The sequence below is a fragment of the Maylandia zebra genome, linkage group LG17 (assembly GCF_041146795.1).
Source record: "Maylandia zebra isolate NMK-2024a linkage group LG17, Mzebra_GT3a, whole genome shotgun sequence".
NCBI lineage: Eukaryota > Metazoa > Chordata > Actinopteri > Cichliformes > Cichlidae > Maylandia > Maylandia zebra.
In genome coordinates this window covers 36,596,778-36,613,196 of record NC_135183.1, presented here as the reverse complement: position 1 = coordinate 36,613,196, position 16,419 = coordinate 36,596,778, and the positions used below count along the sequence as shown (strand labels likewise).

The window sequence follows — 16,419 nt, the reverse complement described above, 5'->3', positions numbered from 1 at the left end:
TGAGCCATTTGCGTGAGTCATTTTCTTGGGGATGAAGTGTGAGGCTGCTTGGTGGTGCTAAATGTATGGCGCTGTATTTGTAAAGGTGTCTGTGTGTCAGTGTGTGTATATGTAAAGTTGCGTAATTCAAATTGAATATTGAGCTGTATTTTTGCTAGTTAGTTTGTGAGTATCAGACGTTTATTTATTCTTTAAACTTGCTGTGATATGTTGACACAAACAGTATTGACGCAACACATTTAATCTTTTCCTCCCTGACTTTTGTATTATTTTTATATAATGATGATCAAATTATTTAATTTAATTTGAGATAAGAGTGTTGGGGTTATTAACACAATATTATTTATGTTTTTCGACTAGTAGATTCATTATGTACCTATAACTACCTTAGCTGCCAGGAAATCCATGTTAGCTAGTAGCTAAATGTGGCACAAGGCAACTTGTGCATTTTTTTAACGCAAGCTACCTAACAAACGGCAAAAAAACAAAACAAAAAAAAACTAAAGGAAACTTCTCCTGGCCCTTCACCTTGATACACACCTTATCATACCAGTGCTCTCATAACACCTGTCGACCTTTCCCCCATACTGACCATAAATACCCACGCGCTATAAAACAATGAAACAGTGGTTAGCAACTGTAATTAAAAGCTAATTCTGTAATTAGCTTGCTGATTAGCCAGTAAGCCCCTCCTACTGTGGACTCTGTATGTGTGGTAGCTGTGGACTGCAAACCAAAGTCCTGGGATTGCAGGGGAATACATAAAGAAACACACAGGTGTGCAGAGATGCAGATCTTCATACTGGGTTATCTGCTGTAGTTGAGATTATTCCCACTTCATTTAGATTTACACTATCCAAACAAACATTACCCTCATGAATATTTTAGGCGTCGTGGCTGACCACTTTAGGTGATCATGAAGAGAGACTGACAAAAACCTTAAATATTCACGACAAAATGACACACAGCTGCTTTCTTATTCATTAATGGACACCAGAAGGGAGGCTGTTGACATGTATGTGTATGTGGAAAGTCTTATTAATAATAGTTGATGTGGATTATTAAGTGCAAGCCTCTGCGCGTGTGTGTGTGTCTGGCAGGGGGTGGAATGGGGGCTTATCCGACTGCCTGCTTGGCATGTTGTAAGATGTGTGTTAAGTTTTTCTTCTTCTTTTTTTTAAGGGGGATTCAGAGGGGGGTGTTTAACAGTGCCAATCCCTTCAGCGCTGACTGTCAGTGAAGAGTGGCTGGAGAGTGAGGAGAAATAGGGGAGATTTACAAAGAGGTGGGGGGGATGGTCTCTCCCCCCCTCTCTCTCTCAGGGCAGTTGTTGTAAAGTGATAGGGGGAAGTAAATGGCTCATCGGCGACTGCTTGACTTGGATGTGGGGCAGCGGGAGGCGAGAGAGAGAGGGTGGGGGGCAGATTACAGCCTTATCTTGTCATAGTAAATTAACACGGTGGTGGAGAAGCGCTCAGCTCCACACTGACCTCTTCATTCTGGCTGCCTCGCCTGCCTGTTTGGCTTTGGCTCGGCTGCTCTACCTGCCCACTACAGCTGCACAACCACACTGAGTGAAAACGGCACCCGCGCATATTTTAAAAGCGTGAAAGGTGTCGGATTATTCACTTTTCTCCTTTTTTCTTATGTGTTTTATTCCCCCCCTGCCTGTGAGTAAGAATAGCACTGCTCATAATGGTTTGCAAATGAATGTAGTTTAGCTAAAAAGGGTGTCTTTAAAAAAAAATTATTGAATGCGAACTTCTCGCTATGCAGCTGGACCCTGATTGGGTGGGAGCACCTGAGTTCAAATGCGTTACGGGAAGGATTTTAGTCGGGAGTTCAGCGAGGTCAACCAATCAAATCCAGTTATGACACCGCCAAAATTACAGAGGGAAACAAAAATCTGTGTAAATGTATGTGAAAATTGTAAATGACAACAGGAAACGTTTAAGCCCACCGCCCGTGAATGAGATATTTTTCTCTTGCTTTCTTTCTTTTAGATCTTTTTATGTTTATGTTTGCAGATGCTGGCAAAAAAAAAACTGTTTTCACATCAGGCAGAGGCAAGCATCTTCTCTCATAAATGTGCTAATGGACAAACACTAATTATTTCATTAACAGGCGAGATGCACGCTTACACGTTAGAAAACTATAAAGATATTTCATCAAGCATTATTTCTTATTCATTTTTCCTCTCTCTCTTTTTTGTCTAATTTGTATGTGTGATTATGTGTGTGTGTGTGTGTGTGTGTGTGTGTGTGTGTGTGTGTGTGTGTGTGTGTGTAAATGTGAATTTGACAGATTTAACACAGTCATTGAGCAGTCTTGAGACACAGTGGTCACACTTAATTTCTCATGCCAGTGATGCACTAATGAATCAACACACGCTTGCCTGTCAACAGTGAGAGGTCTTGGTAAAATATACTGGCGTATTTTTTTTCTTTTTTAGCCAAACTGCTACTTAAAATACAGCTGCAGGTTTTTAGATAAGGAAAGGGCAACTGTGTGCAATAAGACAATTAGAATCAGCAAATTAAAATTTTGTAATTTATTGGCTTTTTTTTCCTCTTCAGTTTTGGGGGTCAGTCGCATAGCTCAATATTGTTGGAACGCAAGGAGAAAACTAATGCGTGTCGTTGTGTGTTTTCTTGCTTGTCCTCATCCTGAAGGACCCCCCGAGTCACCACTGACAGTGTCTGTGTTTAGCCATGGCATGTAAAGGGATTTGCTGTATCTGAGGTGTGTTAAGTGTATATATTGTGGAGATTGGCAGGCTCTGGCACAGGGCTGAGTCTCGCCCCCCCCTCGCAGGAGCGATCGGTGACATTCTCTCAGTGTGTATTCGTGGGCACGTATTTTAGTTGAGCAGCTGTTTCCAGCTCTTCCTACTGCCACATTGTCCATGCCTTGATCCACGACGACGCGCCAAGCATCAAATATTGTTTTTCACACATACACCTTGCACAGCCCGAGACATGTCAGGCTGTGGCGCAGAAAGAAGGGGGAGAGAGAGTTTCTTCTGTCGGGCAACGGAGAAGGAGGGAGAGAAGAAGACGGAAGGAATAGGAGAAGGAAGAAAAAAAAGAAGAACATGAACAGCGGCATCTGTGCTGGCTGTAGGAAAAAAATAGCATTTGGCAAGAGTTAAGTGTTTTTAAACCAACCTCCCCTCACAGATGAGCTTAAGAAGACAAAAGTTGTTTAATTCGGTTCCATTGCAGAGGCAGTAAAAGGATAAAGAGAGTGGGGCGCAATTTTTACTTTGTTCCAGTCATTTGGAAGAGAATTGACATCTGCAAACTAAAGGCAGAACCGCCCACACTGCCAGCCTGCCACATCCAGTGCATATAAATACATATATGCAGACACTCACACATTTACACACCTACAGGCTATGTGGTGCACTCACAGTGTCACACATATATGCACAAAAAAAACCTGCTCGCACAGACATGCACAGAGAGGAGGGCATGAACATTTACAGTAGCCAGAATTTCTGTTTGCATTCATGAATAAATGCATGCTGATGAGAAAAAGTTTTCGCCACCTGCGTTACTCCGGGATCGGCTGACTGACACCCATTTACAGCGGAGAATCTGCCTTGTGTCTTGTCTCTTTTTTGATCCCTCTGTCTTGGACTTTGCCGTACAAATCGCCAGCGAGGCGTGTGGATTATATGCCGGGAGACTGATCGGGAGGTGGGGGGAGAAACATAAGCCATTTAAGTTGCCTTCGGGATAAGGCTGTCTGTCAGAGTTCACACATAAATAATGTCACAGGCCGTAATGTACCAGGTCTTTGAAGAAGCCATGGCTCCCTGCTAATTCCCTTTGATTGGGGAAATGACCTTCATTGTTGGACGCAGCGAGATGACATCTCTCTGGCAGCTTTTCGGCAGAGTAAAGAGATCCGACAACCCCTCACCCCCACTCCTCTCCAACTCCATCTCTCCTCCGACCACCCCCCCCCCCACATCTCCCTCTGCATATTCTTGTTCTGTTTGTTTTGTTTGCGCGACATCTTTCTCGAAAGAAAGAGTGCGGCTGTTTTAAGTAGGCGCTGGATTAGATAAATGGGATGTGACAGGTGTGACCGCTGCCTTCAAGATGCCTGCTTTCCTCTTTGCTCTCTCTCTCTCCATGCATCTCTCTGTCAACTCGCACGCTCTCGCTCACTCTCATTTCCTCTAATAACGCTGCTTCTCTCTTTTTTTTTTCTGCGGATTTCGCTCAGTCTTTCTTTCTTGCTTTCTTTGACTTTTACACTCTTACGCTCTATCTCTCCCTCCGTCTCCTTACATTTGCACGTCGTGCCGGCGCTGATGCAACTCCTAATCACAAATCCGCTCATTTTTGAAGTCTGACTTTCCCTAATCTGAAGAACAGCGAGAGGGTGAGGGAACAAAGAGAGGCACGAGCAACCAACTCGGTCAGGTGGTCAGAGGAGAAGAGCAAAGTCTTTCAGGGCTTTTAAAATCACAAGACACTTGTGACACAAGGCTGTTAGCGGCCTCAGCAGCGACTGACTGAAACCTCATTACCCCGTCATATACAGTATACACAAACGTTCCAACCTTATCATTGCTGTCACAATCTGTCCCTCTGTTACAATGCATGTGCAAGAACGCCAAGGAGAGGATGGGTGAATTATTGAGTGCGCTGACTTATTCAGAGTGTGGAAACACACAGAGCCCAACACAGAGAGTCAGCGAAGTGTCAAAAATGCCAAGTGATAATGGTCTGCTGTACCTCTCATACAATGTTTGGCTTCCGACAACAAAAGCATCATCGATATGGAAAGCCTCTGCCTGGCTTTATGTTCTTAAAAGGACAAGAAAAAGTAATTTGAGACTTTGTTTTGAGTTTTTTCTCTTCTTAAATTGTCCCATTTAAATGCTTTTTTTAAATTAAAGACACAGATCAGTCTGTCTAGACTCTAAATGACTTCACTGTGGACCTTGATCTTAGTATTAAGTTCCACTTCCACCGGCAGCCTGCGAGTTAATGATTAGAAAACCATCTCCACCTTAATGCTCTGTAATGTCATTATTAAAGGTGGAATGTATCACCGCCTCCCCATGCCCGTCCATCTCTGTGTCTCTCCCAGATGCACACCCACACAAAGACAAACACAGGTACGGTGTATGTGTGCCGCTGTCACAGGTGGCGTGCCCCATACTGTAGTGAGATTAGCCAAAGATTAACCCTGTGGACCATTGACCCCACGAAGAGCTGAGCTGACAGACTGCGTGGCTGATTGACTGACTCATTTGTTTTTGTAATTAAACAGCAACACGCACAGTTTACCACACCTGAGTGCGAGTTCAAGAAGGAGCGCACTTCTGTGCATGTAGAGCATATATACCCTCATGAATCCATCTGTGCATGTGACAAAGAGATAACAGCGTTCCCTCTCGAAGCTGACGGCATCCTCACTCTCAGTGTCACCGCTAATTGGGCTGAGCCGGCGTTAAGTCTATAACGCCGCCTGTAGAAACAAACACAGGTTTTATGGGGTCACAGATTAAGATGCTAAGAGTTACTTAGCACTCGGCTACTGTCCTGAGGCTTGTTGTTCATGTTTGAGCTTTCGTTTTGAAAGGGAACAATAACGTCCGTACTCAGACTCGCTTATTTAAATGTAAATAAGTGCGTTCGAGCTGTCAGTGGTCAAAAATATGGCAGTGAAAGTTGATACAGATTTCTAAATATAATAAGAAAACAATAAGAAAAACAATGTTTAGTGGAAAGAGGTAAACTTGTTCTTCTGCAAAGTCCACTTTTCTAAATATCTTTTTTCAGCCACAGTCATTACTTCCAAGCATCGTTAAACTAAACGTGTTGGCAATAGAAGAGAGCTTTACTGTAAGCTGTATACGTTATAATTAGTTGCTGACATGCTGATTGTCTTTTCTCCTACAATGATGTTTTTTGCCCTTTCAGTTCTTTATGAGTTTAGGGGAATGATTTGACCTCACAACGGAGCCGTTTTTGGAGTTTTTTTTATCTCTGAATTTGACGGAGTTGCATCCACAGCATTAATTTTTGAAAATCTTAGGACAAAAGTAAACCAGCGCTGAAAGTTGGGCTTGGAATTTGTAGCATTGGACATCACTCAAAGGAAGCCATTGAACGCTTTGTAATGAAGAGTTAGCGTGACACTTAAAGAGTGTGCAGTCTTTTACTGTTTCATGTGCTCGTTCTGTCAAGTACCTCCAAGTCAGTCAAATGCAGATTCCAGAGGATCTGAGAGAGAGAGAAGTAGTATGCCCTAACTTGAGATAACTGGACAGGGATGAAAGTTGTTGCTTTGGGGTATAAGAACAGGAGATGTAGAAAACAGGAGCAAGAGTAGGGAAGAAAGATGGAGATAATGAATGGGTTTATGCCAGCTCCTCCCTCGTTTCCTCTTAATTTTCTTTCTCTACAGTTTGTTTGTGTCTTTAAAATCGCTTTTTTGAAGCTAAGAATTGATTAATCCCTATCCCCTTCTTCTTCTTTCCTCTCTCCAGGAGCAGGATGGCACTAAGGGGAGCTCCCTGAGTCCTTACCCTCAGCACAATGCTACCTCACCAGGCAAAGAAGAGGGTGGAGGCGGGGGGCGCCTCTGCAGCGACGGGGGCTCGGCCGCGGGCACCCTGGGCACCCCCGAGAGACGCAAGGGCAGCCTGGCAGACGTGGTGGACACACTGAAACAACGCAAGATGGAGGAGCTGATCAAAAACGAGCCAGAAGGTCAGTGATGAAAGGAAACGCTTGCTACAGCCAGATGTGTGATCTGCAGGTCCCCACCATCTCCCTGGCTCTGCGCCCGACTTTTATTACACTCTGTTGTCGTTTCCCTCTTCTTCATCATCTTCTTTCTTTCTTTCTGTCTTATTTTCTTTCTCTCTCTCACTCTTTCCCTCTGTTCTGAACCCACACACATTCAGATGAGAGGCCAGCCTTTGTTTTTTTTCCAGCATACAGACAGACAGCATTGGCTGCTTGGGCCTATTGTCCACCGTGCCTTGCATATTTATCACAACCTGACAAATAAGATGCAAGTGTGGATGCACGTGCTTGTGTGTGTAGTGTGCACTGGAGTGAGAGTGAAAGGCCTCCAAACATACTTTAGTAGATTAACAAATCACCAAATGTTTCCCTGCTTTAATTTGAAGCAGTTACTTAAAAATTCTCTCAGCTCAGTGATCATCTTATCACCTTTCTTAGTAATTTTGTAACATGTTCTGTTGGATACAGATTCCAAACATTGTTTTTCTGCAGGGCCTCCATAGTTAAGCTCGATTAGCCCCCACATTTGACTCTCAAATGTATCCTCAGGCTAAACAGTTGGAGTCTAGAGAAGATAAAGTTAGCCCACTAATGTCCACTGCTCCCACAAATGGGGGCTTAAGTCACCATGAAATGCATTTAAGAGATAATGTGACAACAGGTGTCCATCCCCTTTAGGAAGATGTGCTAATATAAATAACAGGTTACTGTATTGGTGGAGATGCTTCACAGAGAAGTCAGTGTCAACTTTAAAGGATATACTGCACCCCTAAGAAATGCAGCTTAGAGCCTGCAACATGTTGGGGTCCTACCAAAACCTGTTGTGCAGGAAAGTCCTATCTAATTAACCCGAATAGATCCTGATTGAGACGAGCTGATTAAGAGTCAGTTTCCATCAAAAACAAAAACAGTTTGTCAGAGTTGGACATGATGTTGGTATGATGTCACCTGTTGGTCTCTGGACTGAATGTTTTGCATTGTGGCTTCCAGTATGCTTGTTGTTTTTGGAGCCGAAAGTGATATTTAGGCGAGAGTGAAGCGTTAAGTTATCAGCTAAGTGTAGTCAAGTTTGTGAGCAAGCTGCTTCCATAAGCAAAACGGACGCAAAGCCTTAAAAAAATCCAAACAGGTGGGTTTTAAAAGAAATGCACCCTTCATATAGGTGTTACAATTAGGGGGAACGATCCGTGGATGCAGTTTATGTAGTGTTTTATCATCTATTGGGGATGGACGAGCTTTTGGACCCAGCCTGAAGTGGTCGCTGGAGAACAGCTTTCAAGTCTGCAACGCGTTAATATTTGTACATCTCTGACCAAGCAGCCTCAAGCTCACATAACCGCATACCCATCCATCCATTCGCTTCCGCTTATCCTTTTCAGGGTCGCGGGGGGCGCTGGAACCTATCCCAGCTGTCATAGGGCGAGAGGCAGGGTACACCCTTGACAGGTCGCCAGTCTGTCGCAGGGCTAACACATAAGGACAGACAACCATTCGCACTCACATTCACTCGCACATTCACACCTAGTGGCAATTTGGATTATCCAATTAACCTATCCCCACAAGTTGCATGTCTTTGGACGGTGGGAGGAAGCCGGAGTACCCGGTGAGAACACACGCAAACACGGGGAGAACATGCGAACTCCACACAGAAAGACCCCGGCCTGATGGTGGAATTGAACTCAGGACCTTCTTGCTGTGCGGCAACAGTGCTAACCACCGTGCCACCGTGCTGCCGCATACCCAAAAGGTGAAAAAACAGCTCAGTGGTGCAGTGTGGATTTGCCTTTAAAGTGTAGGTGCATTATGTGTTTGTATTCTGCCAGTACATCAACAGGCTTTCATTTCAAGCTGCGATGCACTAACCTTATTTTCCAGGCTTTTCTGCCGAGTTTTCAAAAGGCCGAGACTGTTGGTCAGCTCTCGCTGTCTGGTTGTTTTTATTCCAGTCGATAGAGAGGCCTGTTGTGGCACATTTTAAGGGAAAAAAAAAATAAAGAGAGAAAAACTGAACTGTTTGTTGAGTAGAGCTGTAATTGAGGTGTGTTTTGGGTTGTTCGCTGCTTCAGTGGACCTCGTGAACTGGCTGCACAGGAAAAAAAACAACAATAATGGATCTTTATGAGTCAGCCAGCGGAGAGTGAGAGAAGGGGAAGGAAGAGACAGAAGGTGAAGGTAGGGAAAGTGAAGAAGAGAAAGACCAGTGTCTTCACAGACCCCATTAGCACAGTGCCACAGCGGAGCAGCATCCAAACCGACCTGGAGCATTAGCTTCTCTATGTTTAAATGAGACGCGCTAACAAAAGGCCCCAGCGCCTCAAGACCCAGCACGCACACACACAAACCCAGGCTAAAGAAAAAAGAAAAGAGAGCAAAGGAAGAAAAAGGAGGCTGAGAAAAGATGAAGAGAGGCAGAGGGAAATGGAGGAAGTGGGGGGGGGGGGACGATGAGGGGCAGTATTGAACGTGAGATAGAAATCCCTTTTCTGTGTTCTGTGCCCGGCTAGCTATTGTTTGGCTGTGTGGCTCACAAAGACCATTAGCAGCAAACAGCAGGTTGGGATGAAAATTTAATGAAGGCTTTAATCATTATGAAAGGCCTGGAATATTACTGCTCTCTCTCTCTCTCTTTCACACACACATACACAAAGCCTCCAGCTGGATCAATGAGACACACATACACATTCATAGTGTACGAACATTGACACCAGGAGGGATGTGAACAAGGGGCCAGGGACACAAAATGGGTCAGAAAACGATAAACATCTTGAAACAGAAAGAGGGGCTTGACTTATCGAAGGCAGGCCCTGAGCTCTTTAGACATCACACACACACACAGACACACAGACAGTCACGCTCGCTAAGAATGCCTTAAGTTTGAAAGATTTAGTTTTGTGTCTGTGGCTAGTGCTGCTCTACTTAGGCTAGATGAATGGAGATAGTAGATACTAGGTCAGTGTGAGTGCTGTTAAAGCCTTTGGGAGCACATATACTTGCGCATGTGCATTTGCATATGTATTTGTGGCAGAAAGTGTGTGTGTTTGCTGTGGGAATGATTGCATTTGGTTGCATACATGTAAGGTGTGTGTGTTGGCCTCTAATAAATGACTAGCCATGTTGTCCCCCATGGCCTGGCCCAACCATGCTCCACCGCTCTCCTGCTCTCTACATTCATCTCCTGTCTTAATCCACGGCCACCTGCTACCCGCGAGATACTCACACACACACGCGCACACTCTCTCAAACACACTGCTCCAAAACATGTGCAAAGACACACACACACAGACACACAGCGTTCTGTCTTTAATAAATTCTTCAGCAGTGACAAGGCGAAGATAAAAATGCCATGACAAAGCGTGCGTGCATGTGCGTTCCTGTGCGTTCAACTCGATGCGAGAGGCCGTCAGGCAAGCGGCTCATGCTGGAGCGTGTGCGTTGTGCCATTACATGGAATTATGAGTGCAGAGTGCAGAGCATGGCAGGAGGCTCGGGGTCAAGAGGAGACGCGGTGCAGAAACCCAAGAGAGATGGCTGCACGAGCACACGCATGCACACCTGGACAGCTACCTCGGAGTCATCATTTAACCTTTTGGGACCCATACGCCACAGAGCAACCCCCAGTGATAACCTATTAGCCCAGTCAGACAGACAGACATACAGACAGACAGAAGTTATAAGCTGCAAAAGGAAAAATGAGGGGAATTAAAAGGAGGAGTAACATCACTAAATGGGGCACAGATGTTCCTCTCGGCCCCTGGAGTGGTGCCTCCACTGCCCTGGACTTTCACCAGACACTCAGCCTCCTCTCCTCTCCTTTTCTCTCCTCTCTTCTCCTCTCCTCGTCTCACTACATGGCGGCATGGACTGTAAGTGGCTCGCACATTAAGTGCCAGCTGAGCTCCATCTCTGGACCCGTCTGTTGACCCTCTGCTACCCAGCTACAGCTACCAGTCACTGGGGCTTCATAGCCTTTGGGATTGTTTTTTTTTTTAATGTTTTTTTTTTCTTTTTTAGCTTCAGCTGTTACAGGGATAAACAAAGCTTCCCAGCCTGAAGTCGCTCAGAAAATCTGCTGTATGTGTTTTTTGGTAGATACAACTTTCGACTTTGTATTTAGCTTACATTCTGTTGCAAAAACTGAGACCCAGTTACTCAGAAAAGTCAAAAATCTTGTTGCAAATAGTTTAATGTGGACAGTATTTACTTTTTACAGTCTATGAACAGTAAACGAATCAAAGAGCGCAGGTGAGGGAGACACCATTAATGCTTACATCCTGTCACACCATCTCAATGTTTCGCTAGGTGTAGTTTTCTAGAATGAAAATTGTCCCGACACGAATGTGATTACACTATAACAAGGCTCAAAGCTGTTCTTTGAGCAACCACCTCGTTATATTACCTATATCATTAAAATGTATTATTATTATTTCAAGAAAGAAACATTGTAGCTTACTTTTATAGGTACTTTTTTTTTTCCCTTGGTGCTTTGGGCACCTCAGGGCAAGTCCTGTTTCATTCCATTACATTTAAGAGAAAGCAGATGTCTCCAAAACTGGGCAACTCACACCACAGCAGTTTACATGGATAAATAGCACCACAGGCCAGAAGAAAGCTATGTGAATTAAATTCTGGGGTGAGCTGTCCGTTCAACTTAACAACATTTAGGCATTTTAGCATTTGAAGATTTGAGAAAAACAAGAAACAGCCTTGAAATATCTTTTTAAAGGTATTTGCTTTTTATTCAGACCAAAGTCTGCAGGAAACTGGATTCTTAGTGTGACACTTCCTTTCCTTCATACAACTTGGGAAAGAGTTTTGTACTAGTTTGAAAGTAAACGTTAACATTTGCATAAAAGAAAAAATGTACCTGAGTCTACTGCCATCGATATGAATGAGAGTACAAGCAATAATACTGTCATGTATTTGATGTATGTGTCTCTCCTGTCAGAGTGTTTGTCGGGGTCAGTAAATGGCAACGCTGTCGTTTCAGCGAGCCAGCGTGCATGTTTGAGGTCAGAGCCTCGCCACTCTTCTTTATCACCTAATTTTGTACATACGTGCACAAAAACAAGAGACGCACTCGTCCCCACACACTTGTAACCTCGCACGCCGGTCTGCAGCCCTGCAACCTTAAGGTCAACCAAAACGGTATTTTACTGCTGAGCGTACTCGCCACCCCGAGCTCCTCGAAGGCACAGGTTTCCATACTGAAAATGCCAACTCAGTGACAGATGTCATGCAGCACACAGTCACCGACACATGCTCGCACATGTACGCGCAGCACTTCATCTATTTTCGAGACATGGAGGGCTACCAGGGGCTTGCTTTTAGAGAGCACTGAGGCATTTTATAGGACAGCACTTAGGCGAGGCCATTGTGCCACACAGGCGCACAGTGGCCGGAGCTCCCTCACGCCTGCGTACACTCCAATGGGTGACAATGGGAAGGGCGGATACATTCTTCCTAAGAAGAAGGAGAGAGAGAATGAAAGGAAAGGGGGGGAAAAGGAGGCAGAGAAGCGGAGGGATCGAGGCAGTTTCTTGTTCATCCGTCCATCAGTCGCGTCACCTCCCCTCTACCCCCTCCTCATCCTCACTTTGCCTAATCCTACTTCTTCTCTGCTATCTGGGGGGTTACGTCAAACACGCTCGCACACATGCATACACTACAAACATCAACAATGGCATGTACGGCCCTTGCAAGTCACCACACAGACCTCTTGATTTTTTTATTTATTTATTTTTAAGCAGAGATCCCTGAGGGGAATTTGCAGACTGCAACACACATATATGGATCTAAACACACACAGCAGCAGGTTCACACCCCTAGCGTGGGAGCGGGTTGAACGTCTTTATGTGATTTCCACCCTTTGTTGGTAATTAGTTAGTTGTATAAATTAACATGAAGTGCAGCAGGACTCTCGCAGCCATTGTTTGCCGCGATTATTCTTGTCGCACTGGGAAAAGGAAAGCAAGTGAAACCAAACCGAGGGGGGACGTTGAAAGAGATTTTTTTTTTTTCCTTTTTGCTTTTGTCAACTCGCTAAAAATGAAGGGATGAAGCAAGAAAAGGCGTGATTTTTCTCATTCGCCAATCAAAGCGCTCCAAATGTACGGACAGCATTTGCCGAAGAGAAGTTGACACCATGCTTGTGAGACTGCTGCTACCTTGAACCCTTTCCTAAGGAGATGTGGACTCGTGTTTTATGCTTCACCACCTATTCGGTGACCTGGTGGAAAAAGAAAAAAGCCCTCAGTAGTAAAAAATTCAAACATTCTTTGCTTAGAAAGATCTCCACATTAAAAAAAAAAAGAAGAAGAAAGAAACAACGACCTTTTGCTGAAATAAAACTCACTTTGAAGCAGGAAAAAGTGGACGCCTCATGTTGCTTATCCAAGAAAACCAAACCTTTTTATTTATCGTTCTCTCCACTTATCCGAGTCTCATTGTGCCAGTTAACTTTGCTGGGTTTGTTATAGAAAGGGGAAAAAATCATCATGGACATGGCTCACAATTCAAATCGAGTCAATTTGGCATTTCTTTTTCTTTTCCTTTTTTTCGTTCTTTCTTCTTTCTCCTTTTGTGGCATGAGAAACAGGCAACGTCATGGGGCGAACCTGAGGCCTATTGTGGGGCTGGCCATTGTTGGCTTGATGAAAGGCGCATTCAAGTCACTTTTCTCATTGAATTGTTTTGCGTCCGCTTTTCAGCGTTGCATTCTCTCTCCAGCGTTGCACGAGACAATCGCTGAGGATGAAACTCTTTTTCTGCCATTCTTCCGTGTCCAGATGAGCAATATTAAGTAGATGAATAGTGTGTGTGTGTTTGTGTTTTTGAGGGGAAAAGCAGTGCCCCAGCTTTTGTCCAATACATGAGCATAAAAGCGCTTACACAGAGGAGAGAGGGTCCTGTGGTTTTTCTTAAGGTGTGTGTGTGCGCCTGTGTGTATTATTGCCCCCCCGGCGTGGCATTAAGTTAAGGACAAAGGCTCGAGCTTCATGAATCAGCCGGGGCTTCCATAGCTTAGCTGCTGTGACCTAGTCACAGTTTGACTGTCCTAGAGTACAGTGTGTGTGTGTGTTTGTGGATATCTGATGATGAGTTGGGCAAGAGGTGTGCGTTTCTTCAAGGTGAGATTGTAATTGTGCATGTGTGCTACATGTTTGGGCTTCTGTGCGCGTGTATTTGTGTGAGTCTCCCATAAAGGCCTAACTCCCAAATATTAGACAGGCCCCAGTGTTTTGGCACTCACCCATTAATTTCCATTCAGCGTCATGTCCCATGACCAAATCAGCGGAATCCATGATTTATCTATTCAGCTTTCTCATAAACTCTCTTCATTTGCACACCAACTTGTTGTTTTTCTTCCTTTTTCTCTCATTTTCCTTTTGGTCTTTTCTCCCATTCCCATGGAGAGTCAGAGGAATGTTTTTATGCTGCAAAATGGCTGCAAGATTAATGAGTTTTGTGCAGAGTGCGCTGACTTTCATTTGTCCCTCAATTACTTTATCAAAAGGATATGAAATGCGGCAGAAAATCTCCAAACTTTTCACCGAGGCACTTAAGCAACAAGAACACTCTGAGAAACACTGTGGTGCAATTGCTGTTTGGAGTTCAACCAGTTTTTCAAAGGGGCCAAATAACTGTGCCCTCCAACATTTTTACTTTGTGAGAAAAATTGTCAAGTTAGCCAACAACTTCAACAATCTTCCATTAAGTAGTTTAGTGACATACCAGCAGTTACTTTGTGAGTAGGTGGATGTTGCATTTTGGAAAGAAATGCTCGAGTTTTTCTCTTTTTTTTTTCATCTTGACTCTTTGCCACAACAAAATATAAAAAGGTATCACTTAGCTGCAAGGTTTCCACAAACTTCTCTTAATGTGTACATTTTGTAGTGCGTGCACAGGAAGGCACTGAGCTGACTTTAAATAGGTGGAAATTGCTCACAAGTTATGCTTTTGAGAACTTGAGTAACATATATGCTGTAGTGTATGAGCTGCCTGTTTTATATTTTGTATTTCTCGGTTAATTACAGGTCTGTCATTTACTTACTGGGCACAACAATGTGCTTAATGTGCTCTGGTGCTGATAAAAACCTCATAATTCATAATTCATTGACTATATCATTGTGTTACACTAGTAACCTTTTGCATGTTCAGTTAATCTGTCTTATAAAGTTCCACCAAAACATAATTTTACTTGTAGTGTAATTGATATACAGCCTGAAGACCAGAAAGCTTTAAAATCAAAACTATAAAGGCCAATGTATAATTTTCTGTAGGATATAAAACATGTATTTTAAACAGAAGCGAGTATCCTCTGTGATTAGCTTATTAGCAGACTTTCTGTACTTTTTATTCCATACATTAACCAAATCTCTTGCTGTACATTGTGGTAACGTATACAGTATGTGTGTAAGGGACTGCACTCCGGTTTCCCCTGTATAATCCATGTAGGCTTGTTGCAAAGTAGCACAATCTGCTCAGTGCAATTTTACATCTCAGCTCTAACACAGATGTGAAAGCGTCAGAGCTGTAGTCCGCTCTCGCCCATGTCAGCAGCGTCCAGAGCAGGATTTAAAGCCTGACATGGATGTAAAGGGGCTTTAACAACCTGATTGGAGGCGTGGGATTGATGTCACCACATAGCTCTAGTTATATTCTCTGCACACACATACTTTCAAGTCTGCATACACATGCATGATAAATGCACCAAGCTGTTTGACCTGACCAAGGAGTCACAGCTTCCCATGATGCATCAGGGATAGCGAATGGCCACACGCCAGCTATCCACGTAGTCACCACCCACGAGCCAGCCCCACCGTTTCTGCTCCGTCCTATATCACAGATATTAAGGTGGTGTTCTTCAGCACGCAGAGAGTAACAAATCTGTCTTGTAGTGTGTCAGGAAGCCAGTCCTAGTCTGGTCCAGCAGCCAGTCAGTGTGTCAGTCTTTGAAACCACAAGGTCTTTATTAATTAACCCCGGGCTGGCTGCTCAAAGGGGTAAGGTCCTGCAGATGAAGTGGCAGCGTCTGTGTTGTCAGCCGCATAGGTCACGACCTGCCCCTTCAGCATGACCCCGGCCTTATTTGAGCCAGATGTTAAGGAGCAAGGGTCTGCGCTGCATTCTTTTCTTTCCCTGCTGCTTGGCCAGCAGAGCGGTCACCATCAGCGACTCGAGTCAGAGCTCTGATTTTCTTCTGGGTAGATCGCTGCTGTTCTCCTCTGTCTGCCACCCCACACCCCACCTTTTTCCCTCTCTCTGTCTCCCTGTGGGATCCATCCTTTCACCTCTCCCCCTCCCTTCCCTCTGTTTTTCCCCCTCCTTCCTTGTTTGGCCCATTGCCCCTTTCCGCTTCGCTCAAGGGAAAGAGTGCCGTGTGTGTATTGCCTGGCAGTATGCCCGCTCTCATCATTTTCTCCCCATCCCCTCCTTTGCTTTTTATGCCATCCTTCCTTCGTATCTCTCTCTTCTCTCACTCATTCCGTGCTTTTTACCCCTCTCCTATCTATGCCTAAATTCTTCTTCTCCGCCACACTCCCTTCATCTTTCTCCTTCCACCTCCCTTTGTCCCCATCACTCTTTCCACCTGCTTCTAATCACCAACCCTCCATCTCTTTCACTCCCTGCCTTCATTCATACT

General features: G+C 44.4%; 1 protein-coding gene across 17 annotated transcripts in view; it reads left to right on the top strand.

The window, feature by feature from the left end:
- sox5 (SRY-box transcription factor 5) overlaps positions 1-16,419 on the top strand; it is a 249,484-nt gene that overhangs the window by 174,737 nt on the left and 58,328 nt on the right. For all 17 annotated transcript variants that reach the window (XM_076875579.1, XM_076875573.1, XM_076875575.1 and 14 more), the window contains one exon: positions 6,515-6,737. In XM_076875579.1, coding sequence (XP_076731694.1) covers positions 6,515-6,737 — 223 coding nt within the window. The remainder of the gene's footprint in view (positions 1-6,514; positions 6,738-16,419) is intronic.